The sequence below is a fragment of the Oxyura jamaicensis genome, chromosome Z (genome assembly GCF_011077185.1).
Source record: "Oxyura jamaicensis isolate SHBP4307 breed ruddy duck chromosome Z, BPBGC_Ojam_1.0, whole genome shotgun sequence".
Lineage (NCBI taxonomy): Eukaryota > Metazoa > Chordata > Aves > Anseriformes > Anatidae > Oxyura > Oxyura jamaicensis.
Window position 1 is genome coordinate 72,074,805 of NC_048926.1, and position 17,256 is coordinate 72,092,060.

The following is a 17,256-nucleotide window of genomic DNA, read 5'->3' on the forward strand; positions in this document are numbered from 1 at the left end:
CACCTAAAGTCTCGTTTCATAGCCTTCAGGCTTCTCTCTTCAACATTATAACTGCCAGCCTGGACTATCAAAAGAGGTAGTAATTACAGGGACAAACCAGGTTGGGAAGCTTTCTGGCAACATCCCTGACCCTGGCCCCAGGGAGGCAGCAGACTTCCCTACGGGTAGGGTCAGACTGACAAATAGGGCCCTCCGTTCCCCTGAGAAGGGAGTCGCCTACAATGATTACCCTTCTATCTTTCTTGGTGGAGGCAGTCTTGAGGCGTGGAATCGACTTCCTCACCCTAGGCATCCTCCTGGGTAGACTTTCTACCACATCTTCACCCACCGGTCTCTCAAGCTCCAGGGCCTCAAATCTGTTGTGTAAGGCCACCTGGGATGGGGCCGGTGAGAGGGGGGGGGGGGGGTATTGCCTATGAGGTCGAACAGGGCATTTCTCCATTCCTCCTCAACTCCTAGGTCCCCTCCCTCTGCTCGAAAGCAACAGGGCAGGGGGTCTACCCTCATTTGGAGGGTCTCACCCTGATACCTCTCCTTCAGGCCTTGCAGAGTTGCTCCACTAGTCTATCTCCCACTCACACTCCCTGATGGCCGTCAATCTCTCCACCTCCTCGAGTTCTGCCACCAGGCGGACCAAGTCATCCACCTGCTTGCACCTCACACACACAGTATCTCTGCCTCCCTCAGACGGCAGCAACAGGCTCAGACACTCCCTTCACCCAGAGACCTGAACTGCCGCATTGGTGAGCGGGCAGTCAGTCTGGGTGGTTACAGACTTTCCAGAGAGAGCTCTCTGCCTAGCGTAGACCATTGTGGCCTAGCTAGTGGTAGACAGCCGTTAATTGAGTTGTTCGTATGGGCAGGGGGTAACGCTCTGCCCTGCCCCAGCGAACTGCCCTGCAAACTGCTGGGCCCTGCCTTTCTGACGAGCCACGCCCTGTTTACCTGTCTTGGTCACTGTGCCCCCTAGGGACTGCTTTTGAACGTCAGGGTAGAGGGGCGCTGCTGGCTCCGCCTACGCCTCGTCAGCCTCCCTTGCTTGGGCTGCGGGGTCCTGGCGGCTCCCTCGGCTGCCTTGAGTGGCCTCAATGCTGGAAAAAAAAAAAAAAAAAAAAAAAAGCACTGCCTGTCCGATCCCCTGCTCTGCTGCAAAACGCATCTGCCCCAGAGCCGATTGCTAAGTCATTGGAAAAGCTCTCAGGATCACATTTTAAGCTGAAAAGGTTTTTCCCTGTTGAGGTATGAAATACACAACACAGGAAGCATACTTTGGGATTGTGCAAGACTCATTATATCATGTTTATAGGAGGAACCAAGGGCAAGGAAAGGGAGAGCTCAAGGAAGTTCACAGAACAAGAATAGAAAAGTGGACAGTTATGGGGATAATAGGAGATAAACATTAACATGTGGAAAGGTTGCTGATCAGTACACTTGTCTGATCAACACCTGCTAATACAGTACACCTGCACCTGATCAACAGTCTTCTGTCTTTGCATTGAACTCAGTGTCTGTTCGCCTGGGTCAGAGGACTCTCTATATGTGTGCATGGAGCTCTATGTGGCAATGTGCAGTTGGAACCGCAGGCCATGGCCCCTGTGTCTGCAGTGCCGGTAACCACCTGGAGATGCAGGGGTGCGTGCATTGTGTGTGTGTGTGTGTGTGTGTGTGTGTGTGTGCGCGCGCATGCGCACGCCTGGCTACCCAGTGTACTGGATTAGCCCTTGGAAGCTTGGTACTGAAGAGGCTGCAAAACAGGGATCATCAGTATGCAAGTTGTCCACTGCCACTGAAGATCCTGTTCAGCTACTGGGAAGACCATAAGGTTGGGTGACTGACTAAGAAGTGCATTTGCAAACGTGTGTTTCTCTGTGACAGCTGGAAATGAGCATATCCAAGGGCCAGATACCAGCTAGGCTGAGTGTGTATGGCCAGTCACAGGAGAGATCCACACCTCCCAGCAAGGGGGGGCGAGGACCAGCAGCTGAAGTGGGATGGGGGGCCTGGAAGGCACATTTCCAGCTGCCAGCAACAGGGGAGACCAAGGATCTGGGGCCAGTTCCTGGACAGACTGAATGTCTAGGCTATTTATTTGAAGGATCCATGTTGTATATATGCATATTTTTCCACTTACCATACCTTCACCCTGATCAGCCAGGGAAGGAAACTGGATAAGGCTGCTGGTGATGTCCATGTCTGAGAGGGTGCTGCATGTCTGTGCTGGTCTGTGTAGTCAGCTATGTTTGCATGTGTGCTCATCTGTGTTGGGAATACATGCTGAGGCTCACCTCTGGTTCAGCCTGGGTACAAGCAGAGGCAGCGTTGCTTCTGTCAAGCTACCAGATCTAGCAACCCCTGTCATTTTGTTCTGTGGATCTAGTCAGACATTATTTGAAAGGCAGATAAAATACAGGTTTGCTCATGATCTAAGAATTACTAAAATCCTTACAGGTCTGTTCCCAGCCAACTGGAAACAACAAAATTGTTCTTATTATCACCTGTACAGTATGCAGGCATTAGTAGCAAAGGTACTTGCTGTGAGCTTCTGGGCAGCTCTGAGGTAGCACACTGAGCTTAGAACTGTCTGCAAAATACTCTGCGAAATATACCCTGCATTATCAGGTAAAGTGTGCCAACAAACCTGAAGAATGATCCTTTCCTTTAAGAACTGCTAGTTTGAGGGCAGTAGTTAGTTCATCTATATTAGTTAGTTCATCATATTAGTTCATCTATATTAGTTAGTTCATCATATGCTTTAAACAGTAAACTAGCTGAAAGAAACACTCCCACTCTTCTCACCAACACAGCACATTTGCTCTCCTACATCTCACCCATCCATTTCCCTTCTCCTTGTGTGGTGAACACAGGTGTACTGTGTGGATGTGTAGTGAACAGATCCAGTGAACTGAGACAGATTAAAACTAAGCTGGCAAAAAAACAAGCAACACATCATTCTTTTTAGTGCATATCAGTTTCCCAATTAAGTTCACACTTGTGGGAGCCTGAGGGAAGGGTTGGTAAAGGTGTGCGAATGAATGGCTGACTGAGCAGAATGACAGCTTTTTCTTCCAGGAGCAATGTGGGCTTGTGCAGGTTTAAAGCATACTACAGCCTGGGGTGCATACTTCAAGATTTTCCAATAAGCTAAAGTAGAAAATACCAATAAATTTGATGAGTACTGCATACACATTAAAAAATGAAATCTAACAAGTTTTCAGTTAAACACAAAAAAAATATTAAAACCATAGAAAAATGTGTAAGAGCAGGAAAAAAGTCAGTCTCAGTATACTGATGGTGAAACAGAGTTTTTCGTAAGAGAACAAGTTCTGGAACAAAATCCCCAGACAGAAATCCCACATGTAGTCACTGATGGAGGAGCCAGGGTTTACCAAGAACAAATCCACCAGCAAAGTGTAATTTGGAAAAAGTAAACATTACTCCGCCACTCTGGGTATTATGGAAAACTCGAAACACTGAGGACTGAAACAAAATAAAAAGCGGTGAAAAGCAGGAGTGCAGGTGTAGCTCACATGAATGGAGTCCCATTAGAATATGTTGAATTGCATATCCCATTGCAACCTGGTAAGCCACCCTCCCTCAGATGAGGAGGAGGCTCTATGGAGGTGAAAATAAGCACTGCAGAATCTGACTGCAGCACAAAAAAGCCTGACAGCTTTCAAAGAGCATGTACAGTACACCCCAAGTGAAAAGTGGCAACATATCACCCATAGTGAAATCTTCCATGAAATAATAGGCAATGCCACAGCAGAAAGTGCTTTAATTATTTATTTGCATCCAAAAAACAAAACAAAACAAACAAACAAACAAACAAAAAGAAAACAAAACAAAACAAAACAAAAAACTAATTACCAAAGTGGGACATGTGTATAAGATGGAAAGGGCTATTTTTTCAGGTCTACATTTGTAACTTGCAAGTTAAACCACATGGAAGAGACTGATGACTGCAAACATGCATTTGGCAAAAAGTCATAAAAAGCAATCCAAAATTAGATTTTGTATATATTAATCTAAAACAAAACAAACAAACGCACAACACAAAAAAGCCAACCTACTTTGTCTCAGCTAAAACATGGATTACCATCGCTGATGTATTCACCCAGAATAAAATATTCCCATGCCTATTTTCAGTTTAATGGTAAGGGGGAATGTTCTTAACACCTCCTCAAATTTTTATCTAAGATATCTGAGATACTGCAAAGAAGTATCTTAAAAAGGCTACACAAATCATGACTTAGAAATTCAAAACAAAAGTATGAGGGAAGGGTCAGAAACGTTTTATGTCTCAAAAAGTTGGAGACTCAAAAAGTTGCTTCTGCAACTTCTCCCCATACATCAAAAATACAGACAAACTCAAGCAAAAATTGTGCAGTTATGATGAAGGAAAATTTAACCACTGAGACAACATTGTTTTATTATTTTTTATTTATTTAAGTTGTCAAAAATGTTAGGGAATAGCCTAAAACTATTATTTCCACTTCTCAGTTATATATTTATATATCTTTGGTGAAACTCAAGTAACTATTATTTGGTCAGGTAACTATTATGCAGCCCCAGGTGTTTTCTGCTAGGTACAACACAAAGCAAATAAAAGCAATTTGCACCGAAGTAGAAAGCATCAGAATAACAAGGTAACCACAGCAGTGTCCAACACTCTATTTTCATCAGCTAAGTTTCCACAGACATTTTGATGTCTGCAAGTATTTTCTCAAGATATAACACTAGAACATGAAAAGCAATGACCAAGTTCCAAAAAAATTTACGAAGAAATTTAAAACCTATGAAGAAAAGTACATTAAAAAAAAAAAAATTAAATTCCTCAAATGACATAGGGCCCTGAGAATACTCCTCACAGTTATGTCCATAGTTCCATATTATTATAGCTGTCACTTCAGGTGATAAGCACAAATAGTGGAAAAGTTATGTAGTACAAGGGAGATAAGCACGCTGATCTCTTCCTTAAAACAGATTCAGTCTTCTGAATGTTGCACTGGTAGCAATCTGGTGGATGCAAAATTCAAGACTAACCTCTTCTGAGCAAGTTTGTCAATATTTTCAATTGCATGTTCTTTAAAGCTGGCTTAATATTTTGTTAAATGCTGCCATGAAAATTCGCGTGTGATATTTTTATGGAATGAATGTCCCAAGAAGAAATTTTAACTCGGTGTTGTGAGCTCTTCTTGGTTATGAGCCTTTCATACCAGGCAAAAGAAAAGAAGAAAACTATCCTCAGAAAAGGGAACACACTACTGCAGACTCCTGCTTTCCCTTACCACAAGGCAAAAAAAAACAAAAAAATAAACTAGTATGAAAAAGCAGGCTCCTTTCTTCCTTTCCTTGCTGTCACAAAAGAAATTGACCCAAATTCAGTAACAAGGTGAACAGTTCTCTCATCTCACCTGAACAACATAGGACTGTCTGCTGGTGTTACGGTCTGAGAACTCAACACCTCATATCTTCTCCATTTCTGAAATGTGCTCATTGACAGGGCTACCAAGCAAAATATGTCTCATGTAGTACCACAACGCAGCAGGTGCTTTCCAAGAAACCGTAAGACCAGTTCAGTTATGTGCCAACGCTAAGAAAACAATAAAGATCCAGAGACTGGGTGTCTAGAGGAGACAAGGTCTAGAGCTTCAGGGATCTAAATTAAAAACTGCTCTCTGGTGTTGTATCTTTTTAGTTATAAAACACAAGCACTTCTGTTTACATGGCTTAGGTCCTAAGCAACTCAGAAACCGTCTTCTTCCTAGTGCGTTACCATGGTATTGTAGATTAGCTGAGGTTAGTATGTAAGAGAGGAGGCTGGAGAAAGTGCATTTCAGCAAAGACACTTGCCTCTGCAACCCATGTCTCAAAACTTCAGTTAGCTGATTTTCTTTTAGATTAAACTGTAAAGCTTGCATATTTGCCAGTCACACTTTTCTCAGGGAAATATTACTGCATGGCTGGAAGCACTACTACTACTATTATGCCCCCGTTCACAAGACTGACCATTGATAAGAACTTCATTTTTGAAGAAGAAATTGAATTTCTTACATTTTATCATAATAATGGTTTGACCTTCTCTTTCTTATACTTATTCCTGTGTAAGAGCTTTTGAACACTTACTCATTCATTTGGCAGATCACTTATTTCTTCATTTATATAGCACACTTTGCCTTTGATGGACACTAACCCTAGGAGTTGTTTCCAGTAAAAGGGCATTCTTGAACAAATTCCAACTGAACACAATCACTTGCAAATGATAAAATACTGCGTTGTATGCGCAAACTAATAAACACATTTTTTCTGTAACATATCTATGAATTACAGGTAATACACATCTAATACACCGTAAAATGTCTTTTTGTTTAGAGAGTGAATTTAGATTTTGAAATTACTATCAACTTATTTGTAATAAAATGGAGGTTAAGATCAATGATCAGGTTCCATACCTAGCTTGGTGAATAGCTTCTACCCATTCATCTCCATCAACTTCATCCTCACAACGGAGCTCCAGTGGCTTCTGCCCTTCATGGCCAAATAGAACAGTAAAGTAATACTGCAAATTAAAACAAGAAAAAAATGTTCAGAAACTCTTTTAAACAAAATGGATATATAAAATTTCAAAAAATAATCTGACTTTTAAAATTCAGTGCACGCTATTGCCAGCCTAGGAAAACATGTTTCAAGCTACCAGTCATGGAACACAGACTGAAGCTGAAAATAAATCTGTAACGTATTCTCCTCTGAATTGATGTAATAGCTTTCGTGAAACTTACCATAAGTTATTGTTCTTAAGCTTCCCCATACAAGACAACAGAATATAATTCCCTCAGTAGCTTCTACAGTCAAATACAATAGTGGGTGTCAAATGCCAGTGGAGTGTCTGTAGTTCTTTTTTTCTTGCACTTTTTCAGCTGAGATTTTTCTTTGATGCCATCACAAGGATACCAAATCCAGTAATGACACGACTTCATCACAAGAATGTGCACTGAGTCTAGATAATTTCTTCACCGTTGCAAAAGAACAAGACAAGGGTCTTGTCTCCCACGCTCCAAAAATGGTTTTCGCTTCTTTTGAGAAGCCTCAGCCATAATCATCATTGCAACACACACACACACACATATATATGTATATATTTATTTTAATATGAAAATGCTGTTCATACAAGAAGTGTCATATGCTTTGATGGCATTTCTTACATAAAGGACTTCATCTGTGGTATGTTCTGTAGGACACAGAATTTCAAAGAAGTTTTTGCCATTTTCAAAATGTAGTAATTGTAGTCTTGCCTAAGAGGGAAGGGAAAACTTCCAGTCATCTACTTTAAAACATATTTCTTAAGTTACTTACAGTCAGGTAGTAAACAGTATTATTCGAATTTATGTGAAAACAGGTGAGAAAATGTTCTAACTAAACACACATATGTAATTTCAATAGATGCCTTAAATGCAGCCATTAGAAAGCCAGCTCTTTCACAGGTAGGGGCACCTGTGATGGGCCTGCCCCCGCACAGCCCACAGTTTTTAGGTTCATTGTGATTCAGGAGGCCTTGGAGCCAAACATCTCCTCACCAGACCATTCAGTTTTCTTCAATATCTACAATTTGTTAACCTCTCTTCCTTCATCATCGCAATTAACAGGGAACTGACTGTAACCACATGGCAGCAGTTATTTTCTGGAATCCAACAGCAAACTCCACACTCACTCCAGCCAGCAAGTGAGGCATGCAATTGACATTCTCCCACTCCATGAGCCATTGTTTACAGCAGTAAGTAACCCCTGAGGTGATGTCAACAAACATTCTGCTTTCCTTGTCAAATCCACAGTTTAGCTGGAAAAAAAAAAAAAAAAAACTCTCCAAGCCAAACACAGTACCAGGGATCAAGCAAATATAAACCACCTCAGAATAAAAAGCCATTTCCAAGGCAGGAGGAATGCAAGCATAAACAGAAACAGAAGGGATGAAATTTTACATACAGAGAATTGGCTGCAGATGTTGTCAACATTTATAATGAATTCTGTCCCTAAGGAAAAAAAAAAAAAAAAAAAAAAAAGTGTTTTTTTTTTTAGTCTTTTACTGTCCCTTCCTTAAACACCTGGCAGCCTGCTGTGCAGGCACAACACACAGGTCAGCTGCACAGTCTGTACAGAGCAGGTTCAATACACCCCTGGTGAATTATATTCACTGCACTGGCACCAGCACTGTGTGTGCACCTGTATTTGCATCTAAGTTTGTGCCTGGGGACCTCACATTTACAAAAACCATCTGCCTCTGAGCTTCTGAGTATGGTCCTATGTTTGGTTTCATTTAGGTAACAAGTACATATGATGGCATTCCACAAAAAAAAGAAAACTATTCATCTGTGAATTGTATTGTTTACTAAAAATTGTTACATGTATACAAAACATTTTTCATACAGAAGACCACAAATACTGCAGCCGACAATCAAAACAACGGGAGCAAGGCAAAATAAGCAGAAATATTCACATTTTAATAGGCCATACAAAGAAAATTCAGGCCCAGATCAGCTGAGTTTCTGAAAGAAAACTACTTGAGTGCACAGCCAAGGTTCAGTAAATCATTCAAAGGACAACCTTATTTTGACTAATTTTTTCAGTTGTCGAATCCTGCATTTTTTCAACAATAAATCACTTTTCACTTAAATCTAAATTCCGTTAAAAAAAAAAAAAAAAAAAAAAAAAAAAAAAAGAGTTCCGTAAGGTTGTTCGTAACAGTGTTAGACAAAAGCTTTTATAATCATGGCAGAGAACTTTTCCTAAGCTGATGCTAGACAGGGACACTACCACTAGAGGAACATTACTGAATGTCACTTCTCTGGCTGGTACGTAGCACTACTCAAAGTTCCTTCCTATGGTGAGAAGGGAAGACCATGCAATGAGCTGATCAGTACTTCTGCTTCAGAGAAATGACTGGAACAAGACTAAAAACATGACAGAAAGTAGTTCACCAGAGCATTTCAATGCCACTCATTATTATGCTGGACTCTCTACTGACAGCATTAATATATATAACTTTGTCCTCATAAAGTTGTACAGATAATAGCTGTATTCAAAATAAGACAGCAAAAGACTTAATGTTACTATGCTTTCTAAAAAAAAAAAAAAAAGATTAAAATGAAAATACATGCCCTATAACTAACACCTCTTTCATAGCATACTAGGGTAGATTTTCCATCAATACAAACACTCCAAAGACTAAATTTCTCAACAACAGCATGCTGTTTCCCTTGTGACTGACAAGAGTATTTGCTGTTTATGAGGTGAGAGTCACACCAACTCAGACAGCACTCTCCCAGTAAACAGGGGTGGTCCTGCAGATCACTTTTTTCTCTCTACCTCACATGGAATCTGCAAAGGACATCTCCACTCTGTCCCCTAATAACTCATCACTGTGCCTGTTTCATCTATTTACTACTTTTTGTCCCCTAGCACTGAGGTAATCCAACACATCTTTTCCATTTGTAAATTAGCAGCAACACTCACAATGGAAGCAACTATTTGAAGTTACTGAGACACCAGAGGACCAAGAGGAATAAGCACGAATCGTCCCATAGTGGTGCTACCACATGTCACAGACTGAAAAGCTACTTCCACAGATAATAATGCTGCCTGACATCTCCTATTACAAGCTTCTGCCTTCAGCTCCTTGTAAATTTGGTCAGCTTTCAGTGCCTGGATGGAAAAACTCGTACTCCATAAAAGATGCATGTGTCAACAGTGGTTTTGCTATCTTATCCTTTCATCAGCACAGCATATAAACATTTAAATTATGTTGCAAAGGACTCCACAAGGTGACTACCAAATGTAGTATTGGTACTACAGCAGCCCATACAGTGCTGCGCTCTGCACTTGTAGCTAGAACAGCAGTGGGATCACATTGGTGTTGTGTCTGCTGCTGAGAAGTGCTGGCACAGCATCAGGACTCTCTCTAACCCTCCCAGGGGGTGGGCAAAAAGTGAGAAAGAAACATCATCAGGCAGCTGACCTAAACCAACCATAGGGATATTCCATACCATATGATGTCACACTCAGCAATAAAAGGTGGAAAAAGGAGGAAGAGGGGAGGGGTGGGCTCTTGTTGTGAGAGCATCTGTCCTCCTCCCAAACACCGGCTACGTGCGTTGAGGCCCTGCTTCAAGGACGTGGTCAAGCATCGCTCATTTGTGGGAAGTAGAGAGTAATTTCTTTCCTCTGCACTTCCACGTAGCCTTTACTTGTTTTGTTTAGTTACTCCCTTTCCCCCCTCCGTCTTCCCCTTTCCCTTTTTTCCCTTTAGTTGAATTGTTTAATTAATAATAATATTTCCTTAATAACATATATATATATATATATATATTCTCTTTAATTAAATCATCCTTATCTCAACCCGTGAGTTGTTCTTTCCTTTACTTCTTCCCCTCCTCATTTGAGGAGGGGAAAACCACCACAGCTTGTAAATGATTATAGTGGGCTAATGGCTACTTGCCTATGCATTGCTTTTCCCTAAACTTTCCTTATTAAACATAAAACTAATTTTCTTCATAGTATACTAAAAGTAAATAAACAAACACATTTTTAAAGGTCAAGTGTGAAGTGACCACCTAATGTTATTTCCTGATCTGTCAATGACTTAATGTGCAGTTCTGATCCCATCACTCAAGCCAGAACCTTGAGAAGAATTTAAAAAGAAAATTCCAATCATCATATTGAAGAGAATGGCAAGTACAAATGTGAAACATCTGGGAAAAAGTTACTTTGTATACCAAGATTGATACTGAAAATTAAGAGTCTTAGAATAGACCATAGAATCATCAAGGTTGGAAAAGACCTCCAAGACCATCTGGTCCAACCATCACCCTACCACCAATGTCACCCACTAAACCATGTCCCTATGTACCAGCTCCTACCTTTCCTTGAACACCCCCAGGGATGGTGATGCCACCACTTCCCTGGAAAACCCGTACCAATGCCTGACCACTCTTTCTAAGAAATGTCTCCTAATTTCCAACCTAGACCTCACCTGATGCAACTTGAGGCTATTTCCTCTGGTTCTATCACCAGTTACCTGCAAGAAGAGGCTGACCCCTAGCTCCCCACACCTTCCTTTCAGGTAGTTGTAGAGAGCAATGAGGTCTCCCCTGAGCCTCCTCCTCTCTAGACTAAACACCCCCAGTTCCCTTAGCCACTCCTCACGGGACTTGTGTCCCAGGCTCTTCACCAGCTTTGTAGCCCTTCTCTGGACACGCTCCAGGGCTTTGATGTCCTTCTTGTTGTGAGGGGCCCAAAACTGCACACAGTACTCAAGGTACGGCCTCATCTGAGCAGAGTACAGCGGGACAATCACCTCCCTGATTCTGCTGGCTACGCTATCCCTGATACAAGCCAGGATGCTGTTGGCCTTCTTGGCCACCTGGGCACACTGCTGGCTCATGGTCATGCAAGCATCGACCAACACCTCCAGATCCTTTTCCTCTGCACAGCTTTTCAGCCACTCTGCCCCATGCCTGTAGCTCTGCATGGGGTGTTGTGGCCAAAATGCAAGACGCAGCACTTAGCCATGTTGAACCTCATCCCGTTGGCCGAGGCCAATGGGATGAGATCCAACCTGTCCAGGTCCAGAGGCAGGACCGTCCTACCCTCTGGCAGATCAACACTTCCCCCTAACTTGCTGTCATCTGCAAACTTACTGAGGGTGCAGTCAATGACTTTGTCTTAACAAAGTCATGTCTTCAAAATGAAATAATGAGGAAGCTTTAGCATTTGCTATATCATTAAGGCTTATATTCACAACCTGATCTTTATAAGGGCACATTAAAAATCTTCTGAGGGTAAAAGAGATGGGAGAGACAACTAATTAAGATTGAAAGAGACAGGCAAGAAATATTTCTCATTCTTGACTTCCAAGGAAATTTTCAGAGTCTGGAAATCTGTATGCAATCTCAAGCACTAGGAAATTATTGGGCAAAAGAGGACAATCACTGCAGCAATACAAGATTCTTCAACAATCCTTGAAATAAAAGGAGCAAACCACTGTCTAAATCCTGTACCAGCCTGTACTATTCACGGACATGTTAACTCATGAAGTTTCCAGAAAGAGGAGGAAAGGAAAAAGTGTTTTTCGAAGAAGGCAGCATCCCTAAAGTGGATAAGAGAGCAGAAGGATGAGGGTCATCAGGGAGTGCGAGCGGGAGATAGACTGGTGGAGCAACTCCCTGCAAGGCCTGAAGGAGAGGCACCGGGGTGAGACTCCCCTAATGGGGGTGGACTCCCTGCCCGGACACTGTCGGGCAGAGAGAGGGGACCTAGGAGTTGAGGAGGAATGGAGACATGTCCCTGCTTGACATTGCAGGAAACGCCCCCCACCACCTGCCCCACCTTCCCAGGTGCCCTTACACAACAGGTTTGAGGCCCTGGAGCTTGAGAGAGCGGTGGATGAGGGTGTGGTAGGAAGTTTAACCAGGAAGCCTAGGGCAAGGAAGTCTGCTCCATGCCTCAAGACTGCTCCCACCAAGAAGGAAAGAAGGGTGATCGTTGTGGGCGACTCCCTTCTCAGAGGAACAGAGGGCCCTATCTGTCGGCCTGACCCTACCCATAGGGAAGTCTGCTGCCTCCCTGGGGCCAGGGTCAGGGATGTTGCCAGAAAGCTTCCCAACCTGGTTCGCCCCTCCGATTACTACCCACTACTGATAGTCCAGGCTGGCAGTGATACCATTGATGAGAGAAGCCTGAAGGCTATCAAATGGGACTTCAGGGGGCTGGGACAGTTAGCGGACGGAGCGGGAGTACAGGTGGTGTTTTCGTCCATTCCTACAGTGGCAGGGAATGGTTCAGAAAGGACACGAAAAGCCCACCTGATAAACACGTGGCTCAGAGGCTGGTGCCAACACAGAAGTTTTGGGTTCTTTGACCACGGGGCGCTTTACTCGGCACCCGGCCTGATGGCTGCAAACAGGTCCCAACTGTCCGCAAGGGGAAAACGGATCCTGGCCCAGGAGCTGGCAGGGCTCACTGAGAGGGCTTTAAACTAGGTAAGAAGGGGGGCGGGGATGAAACAAAGCCTGTTGGAGGTGTGCCAGGGGGAACAGTGGCAAGGCTGGGGGAGAAGGCTAAGGCCCAGCTGAAGTGCATCTACACTAATGCACACAGCATGGGCAACAAGCAGGAGGAGCTGGAAGCCATTGTGCAGCAGGCAGGCTATGACTTGGTTGCCATCACGGAAACGTGGTGGGACCACTCTCAGGACAGGAGTGCTGCAATGTCTGGCTATAGGCTCTTCAGAAGGGACAGGCAGCATGGAAGGGGTGGTGGAGTGGCTCTCTATATTAGAGAGCATTATGATGTCATCGAACTTGAGGCTGGGAATGACAAGGTGGAGTCGCTATGGGTTAGGATCAGCGGAAAGGCCAACAAGGGAAGCATCCTGATGGGGGTCTGTTATAGACTGCCAAACCAGGATGAGGGGATGGATGAGGAGTTCTACAGGCAGCTGGCAGAAGTTGCGAAATCATCAGGGCTTATTCTCGTGGGGGACTTTAACTTCCCAGACATCTCCTGGAACCACAACACAGCCCAGAGAAAGCAGTCCAGGAGGTTTCTGGAGAGCGTGGAAGATAACTTCCTGACACAGCTGGTTGGCGAGCCTACCAGGGAGGTGCCCCGCTAGACCTTCTGTTCACTAACAGAGAAGGGCTGGTGGGAGGTGTGGTGGTCAGGGGCTGTCTTGGGCAGAGTGACCACAAAATGGTAGAGTTCTCGATACTTGGCGAAGTCAGGAAGGGGATCAGAAAAACTGCTGTCTTGGACTTCTGGAGGGCTGACTTTGAGCTGTTCAAGACACTGGTTGGCAGAGTCCCTTGGGAGGTGGTTCTGAAAGACAGAGGAGTCCAGGAAGGCGGGGCGCTCTTCAGGAAAGAAATCTTAATGGCTCAGGAGCGATCTGTCCCCACGTGCCCAAAGACAAGCTGGTGCGGAAGAAGACCAGCCTGGCTGAACAGAGAGTTGTGGCTTGAGCTTAGGAGAAAAAAGAGGGTTTATAATCTTTGGAAAAGAGGGCAGGCCACTCAGGGGGACTACAAGAATGTTGCGAGGCTGTGCAGGGACAAAATTAGAAAGGCCAAAGCTCATCTGGAGCTCAATCTGGCCACTGCTGTTAAAGATAACAAAAAATGTTTTTATAAATACATCAATACCAAAAGGAGGACTAAGGAGAATCTCCGTCCTTTACTGGATGTGGGGGGAAACTTAGTTACCAGAGATGAGGGAAAAGCTGAGGTGCTTAATGCCTTCTTTGCCTCAGCCTTTAGCAGCAAAACCAGTTGTTCTCTGGACGCCCAGTACCCTGAGCTGGTGGAAGGGGATGAGGAGCAGAATGTGGCCCTCACAATCCACGAGGAAATGATTGGCAACCTACTACAGCATTTGGATGTATGCAAGTCAATGGGGCCAGATGGGATCCACCCGAGGGTACTGAGGGAACTGGCGGAAGAGGTGGCCAAGCCGCTTTCCATCATTTATTGGCAGTCCTGGCTATCGGGGGAGGTCCCACTTGACTGGCGGATAGCAAACGTGACACCCATCTACAAGAAGGGCCGGAGGGTAGACCCGGGGAACTATAGGCCTGTTAGTTTAACATCAGTGCCAGGGAGGCTCATGGAGCAGATTATCTTGGGTGTCATCATGCGGCAGTTGCAGGGCAAGCAGGCAATCAGGCCCAGTCAGCATGGGTTTATGAAGGGCAGGTCCTGCTTGACGAACCTGATCTCCTTCTATGACAAGGTGACACGCTTAGTGGATGAGGGAAGGGCTGTGGATGTGGTCTACCTTGACTTCAGTAAGGCATTTGACACCGTTCCCCACAGCATTCTCCTCAGGAAACTGGCTGCTCATGGCTTGGACTGGCATACACTTTGTTGGGTTAAGAGCTGGCTGGATGGCCGGGCCCAGAGAGTTGTGGTGAATGGAGTCAAATCCAGTTGGAGGCCGGTCACTAGTGGAGTCCCCCAGGGCTCAGTACTGGGACCAGTCCTCTTTAACATCTTCATCAATGATCTGGACAAGGGGATTGAGTGCACCCTCAGCAAGTTTGCAGACGACACCAAGTTAGGTGCATGTGTCGATCTGCTTGAGGGTAGGAAGGCTCTGCAGGAGGATCTGGAGAGGCTGGACCGATGGGCCGAGGCCAACGCTATGAAGTTCAACAAGGCCAAGTGCCGGGTCCTGCACCTGGGGCCCAACAACCCCAAACAGAGCTACAGGCTGGGAGATGAGTGGTTAGAAAGCTGCCTGGCAGAGAAGGACCTGGGAGTAGTGGTTGACAGTCGGCTGAATATGAGCCAGCAGTGTGCTCAGGCAGCCAAGAAGGCCAGCAGCATCCTGGCTTGCATAAGCATGGCCAGCAGGTCCAGGGAAGTGACTGTCCCCCTGTACTCGGCTCTGGTGAGGCCGCACCTCGAGTAATGCATTCAGTTTAGGGCTCCTCACTATAAGAAGGACATGGAGGTGCTTGAGCGAGTCCAGAGAAGGGCTATGAAGCTGGTGAAGGGTCTGGAGAACAAGTCTTACGAGGAGCCGCTGAGGGAGCTGGGTCTTTTTAGCCTGGAGAAGAGGAGGCTCAGGGGCGACCTTACTGCACTCTACAGGTACCTGAAAGGAGGCTGTAGCAAGGTGGTGGTTGGTCTATTCTCCCACATGCCTGGTGACAGGACGAGGGGGACTGGGCTAAAGTTGCACCAGGGGAGGTTTAGGTTGGATAACAGGAAGAACTTCTTTACTGAACGGGTTGTTAGTCACTGGAATAGGCTGCCCAGGGAAGTGGTTGAGTCACCATCCCTGGAGGTCTTTAAAAGACATTTAGATGTAGAGCTTAGGGATATGGTTTAGTGGAAGATTTGTTAGCGTTAGGTCAGAGGTTGGACTCGGTGATCTCGGAGGTCTATTCCAACCTAAACTATTCTGTGATTATATGATTCTGTGATATAGAGGTGAGGAAAATGTTGGGCGGGGGGAAGCAACAATCCCTTTCCATCACTGGATCACAGGCATGTTAGGAGTGGGAAGGAAGGGAAATATTTTTATTTAAATAAGGGGAAAGTAAATGCCAGGGCTTGGTTTTGCCCTATCTTGAGATTTGCTGTGCCACTAGCTCTGTCCAAAAATGTGTAGCCCATTGTTGTTAAATTAACATGAAAACAGACTAATGTCTGGAGGGTGAAGAGTATAATATTTTTTTTTTAAAGTTTCTAGGGAGATCTACAAAGCCAATGCAGTTCATATTTATATCACACCAATTAGTAGAAACTATAATGAGAACAGAATTAGTGGATGTTAGGCTTAATATGACGTTCTTGGGAAGTCAGTATTGCTTATATAAGCAATCTGATTGATTTTGATTCTTTAAAGAAATACAGAAGAAATTTACAAAACTGGTAGGGAGCCACTGCAGTATTTTAGCTTCTGTATTTCTTTGTGTTGGCACAGTTTTGCTCGAGAAGGTTAGAGATTAAGGGTTTTTAAATCATCTTAATGTTACTTCACCACGCCTGGTAGATAGAAATCTGGTACTGAACGGGACAAGAGAGAAAAAACTCTAGAAATAAATAAGAATAGAGCTTAAGAATGTGCCAGGCCATAGCAAGAATAAGCCAAGAATAAGAATCTGCCAAACTGGATCAAGAAAAGATGAGAAATTTCTTTGAATGCCATCTCACACTGAGGAGATTCAGAGATGAGCTGTAGTGTCTATTCCAGTTTGGGGTTAAACACTGACCAAATACGTACTGCAACCCTATAAAAGACAATTAAGTCATGGTAGATGAGATGGATTGATGCCTTCTGTCCTTAACTAATACTGGATTAATCAACTTATAAACTGCATCATAAAATGTATTCTGGCATGTGTCAGTTAGCCATGTTTCTGAGCTATTCTGCAAATGCTGTCTAGGCCAAAAACAGCATTGAGGTCAATATGTTTAAACATGCAATATTGTCCTTAAGGTGAATATACAGAAATCTATCCTTTTTTTATCCTACTTTTCCAATAAATATCCTACCTTTCCGATATTTATTTTAAAATACCATACCCAATTTGTGCGTAAAACAAACAAAAAGAAGAATACACAATGGTCACTGTAGACCATAATTATCCTGCAACCCCACTGACTTGAATCAAAATGATGCCAAGTCATAGTGGTTATGGCATCCATATCTTCATGGATGACAGAATCAGACTAATATGGCCCCATCTGCTAAATTTTC

At 44.0% G+C, this 17,256-nt stretch overlaps 1 protein-coding gene across 2 annotated transcripts in view; it reads right to left on the reverse strand.

Moving 5' to 3' along the window:
• RASGRF2 (Ras protein specific guanine nucleotide releasing factor 2) overlaps positions 1–17,256 on the reverse strand; it is a 139,154-nt gene that overhangs the window by 86,466 nt on the left and 35,432 nt on the right. For both annotated transcript variants that reach the window (XM_035309818.1, XM_035309817.1), the window contains exon 2: positions 6,453–6,559. In XM_035309818.1, coding sequence (XP_035165709.1) covers positions 6,453–6,559 — 107 coding nt within the window. The remainder of the gene's footprint in view (positions 1–6,452; positions 6,560–17,256) is intronic.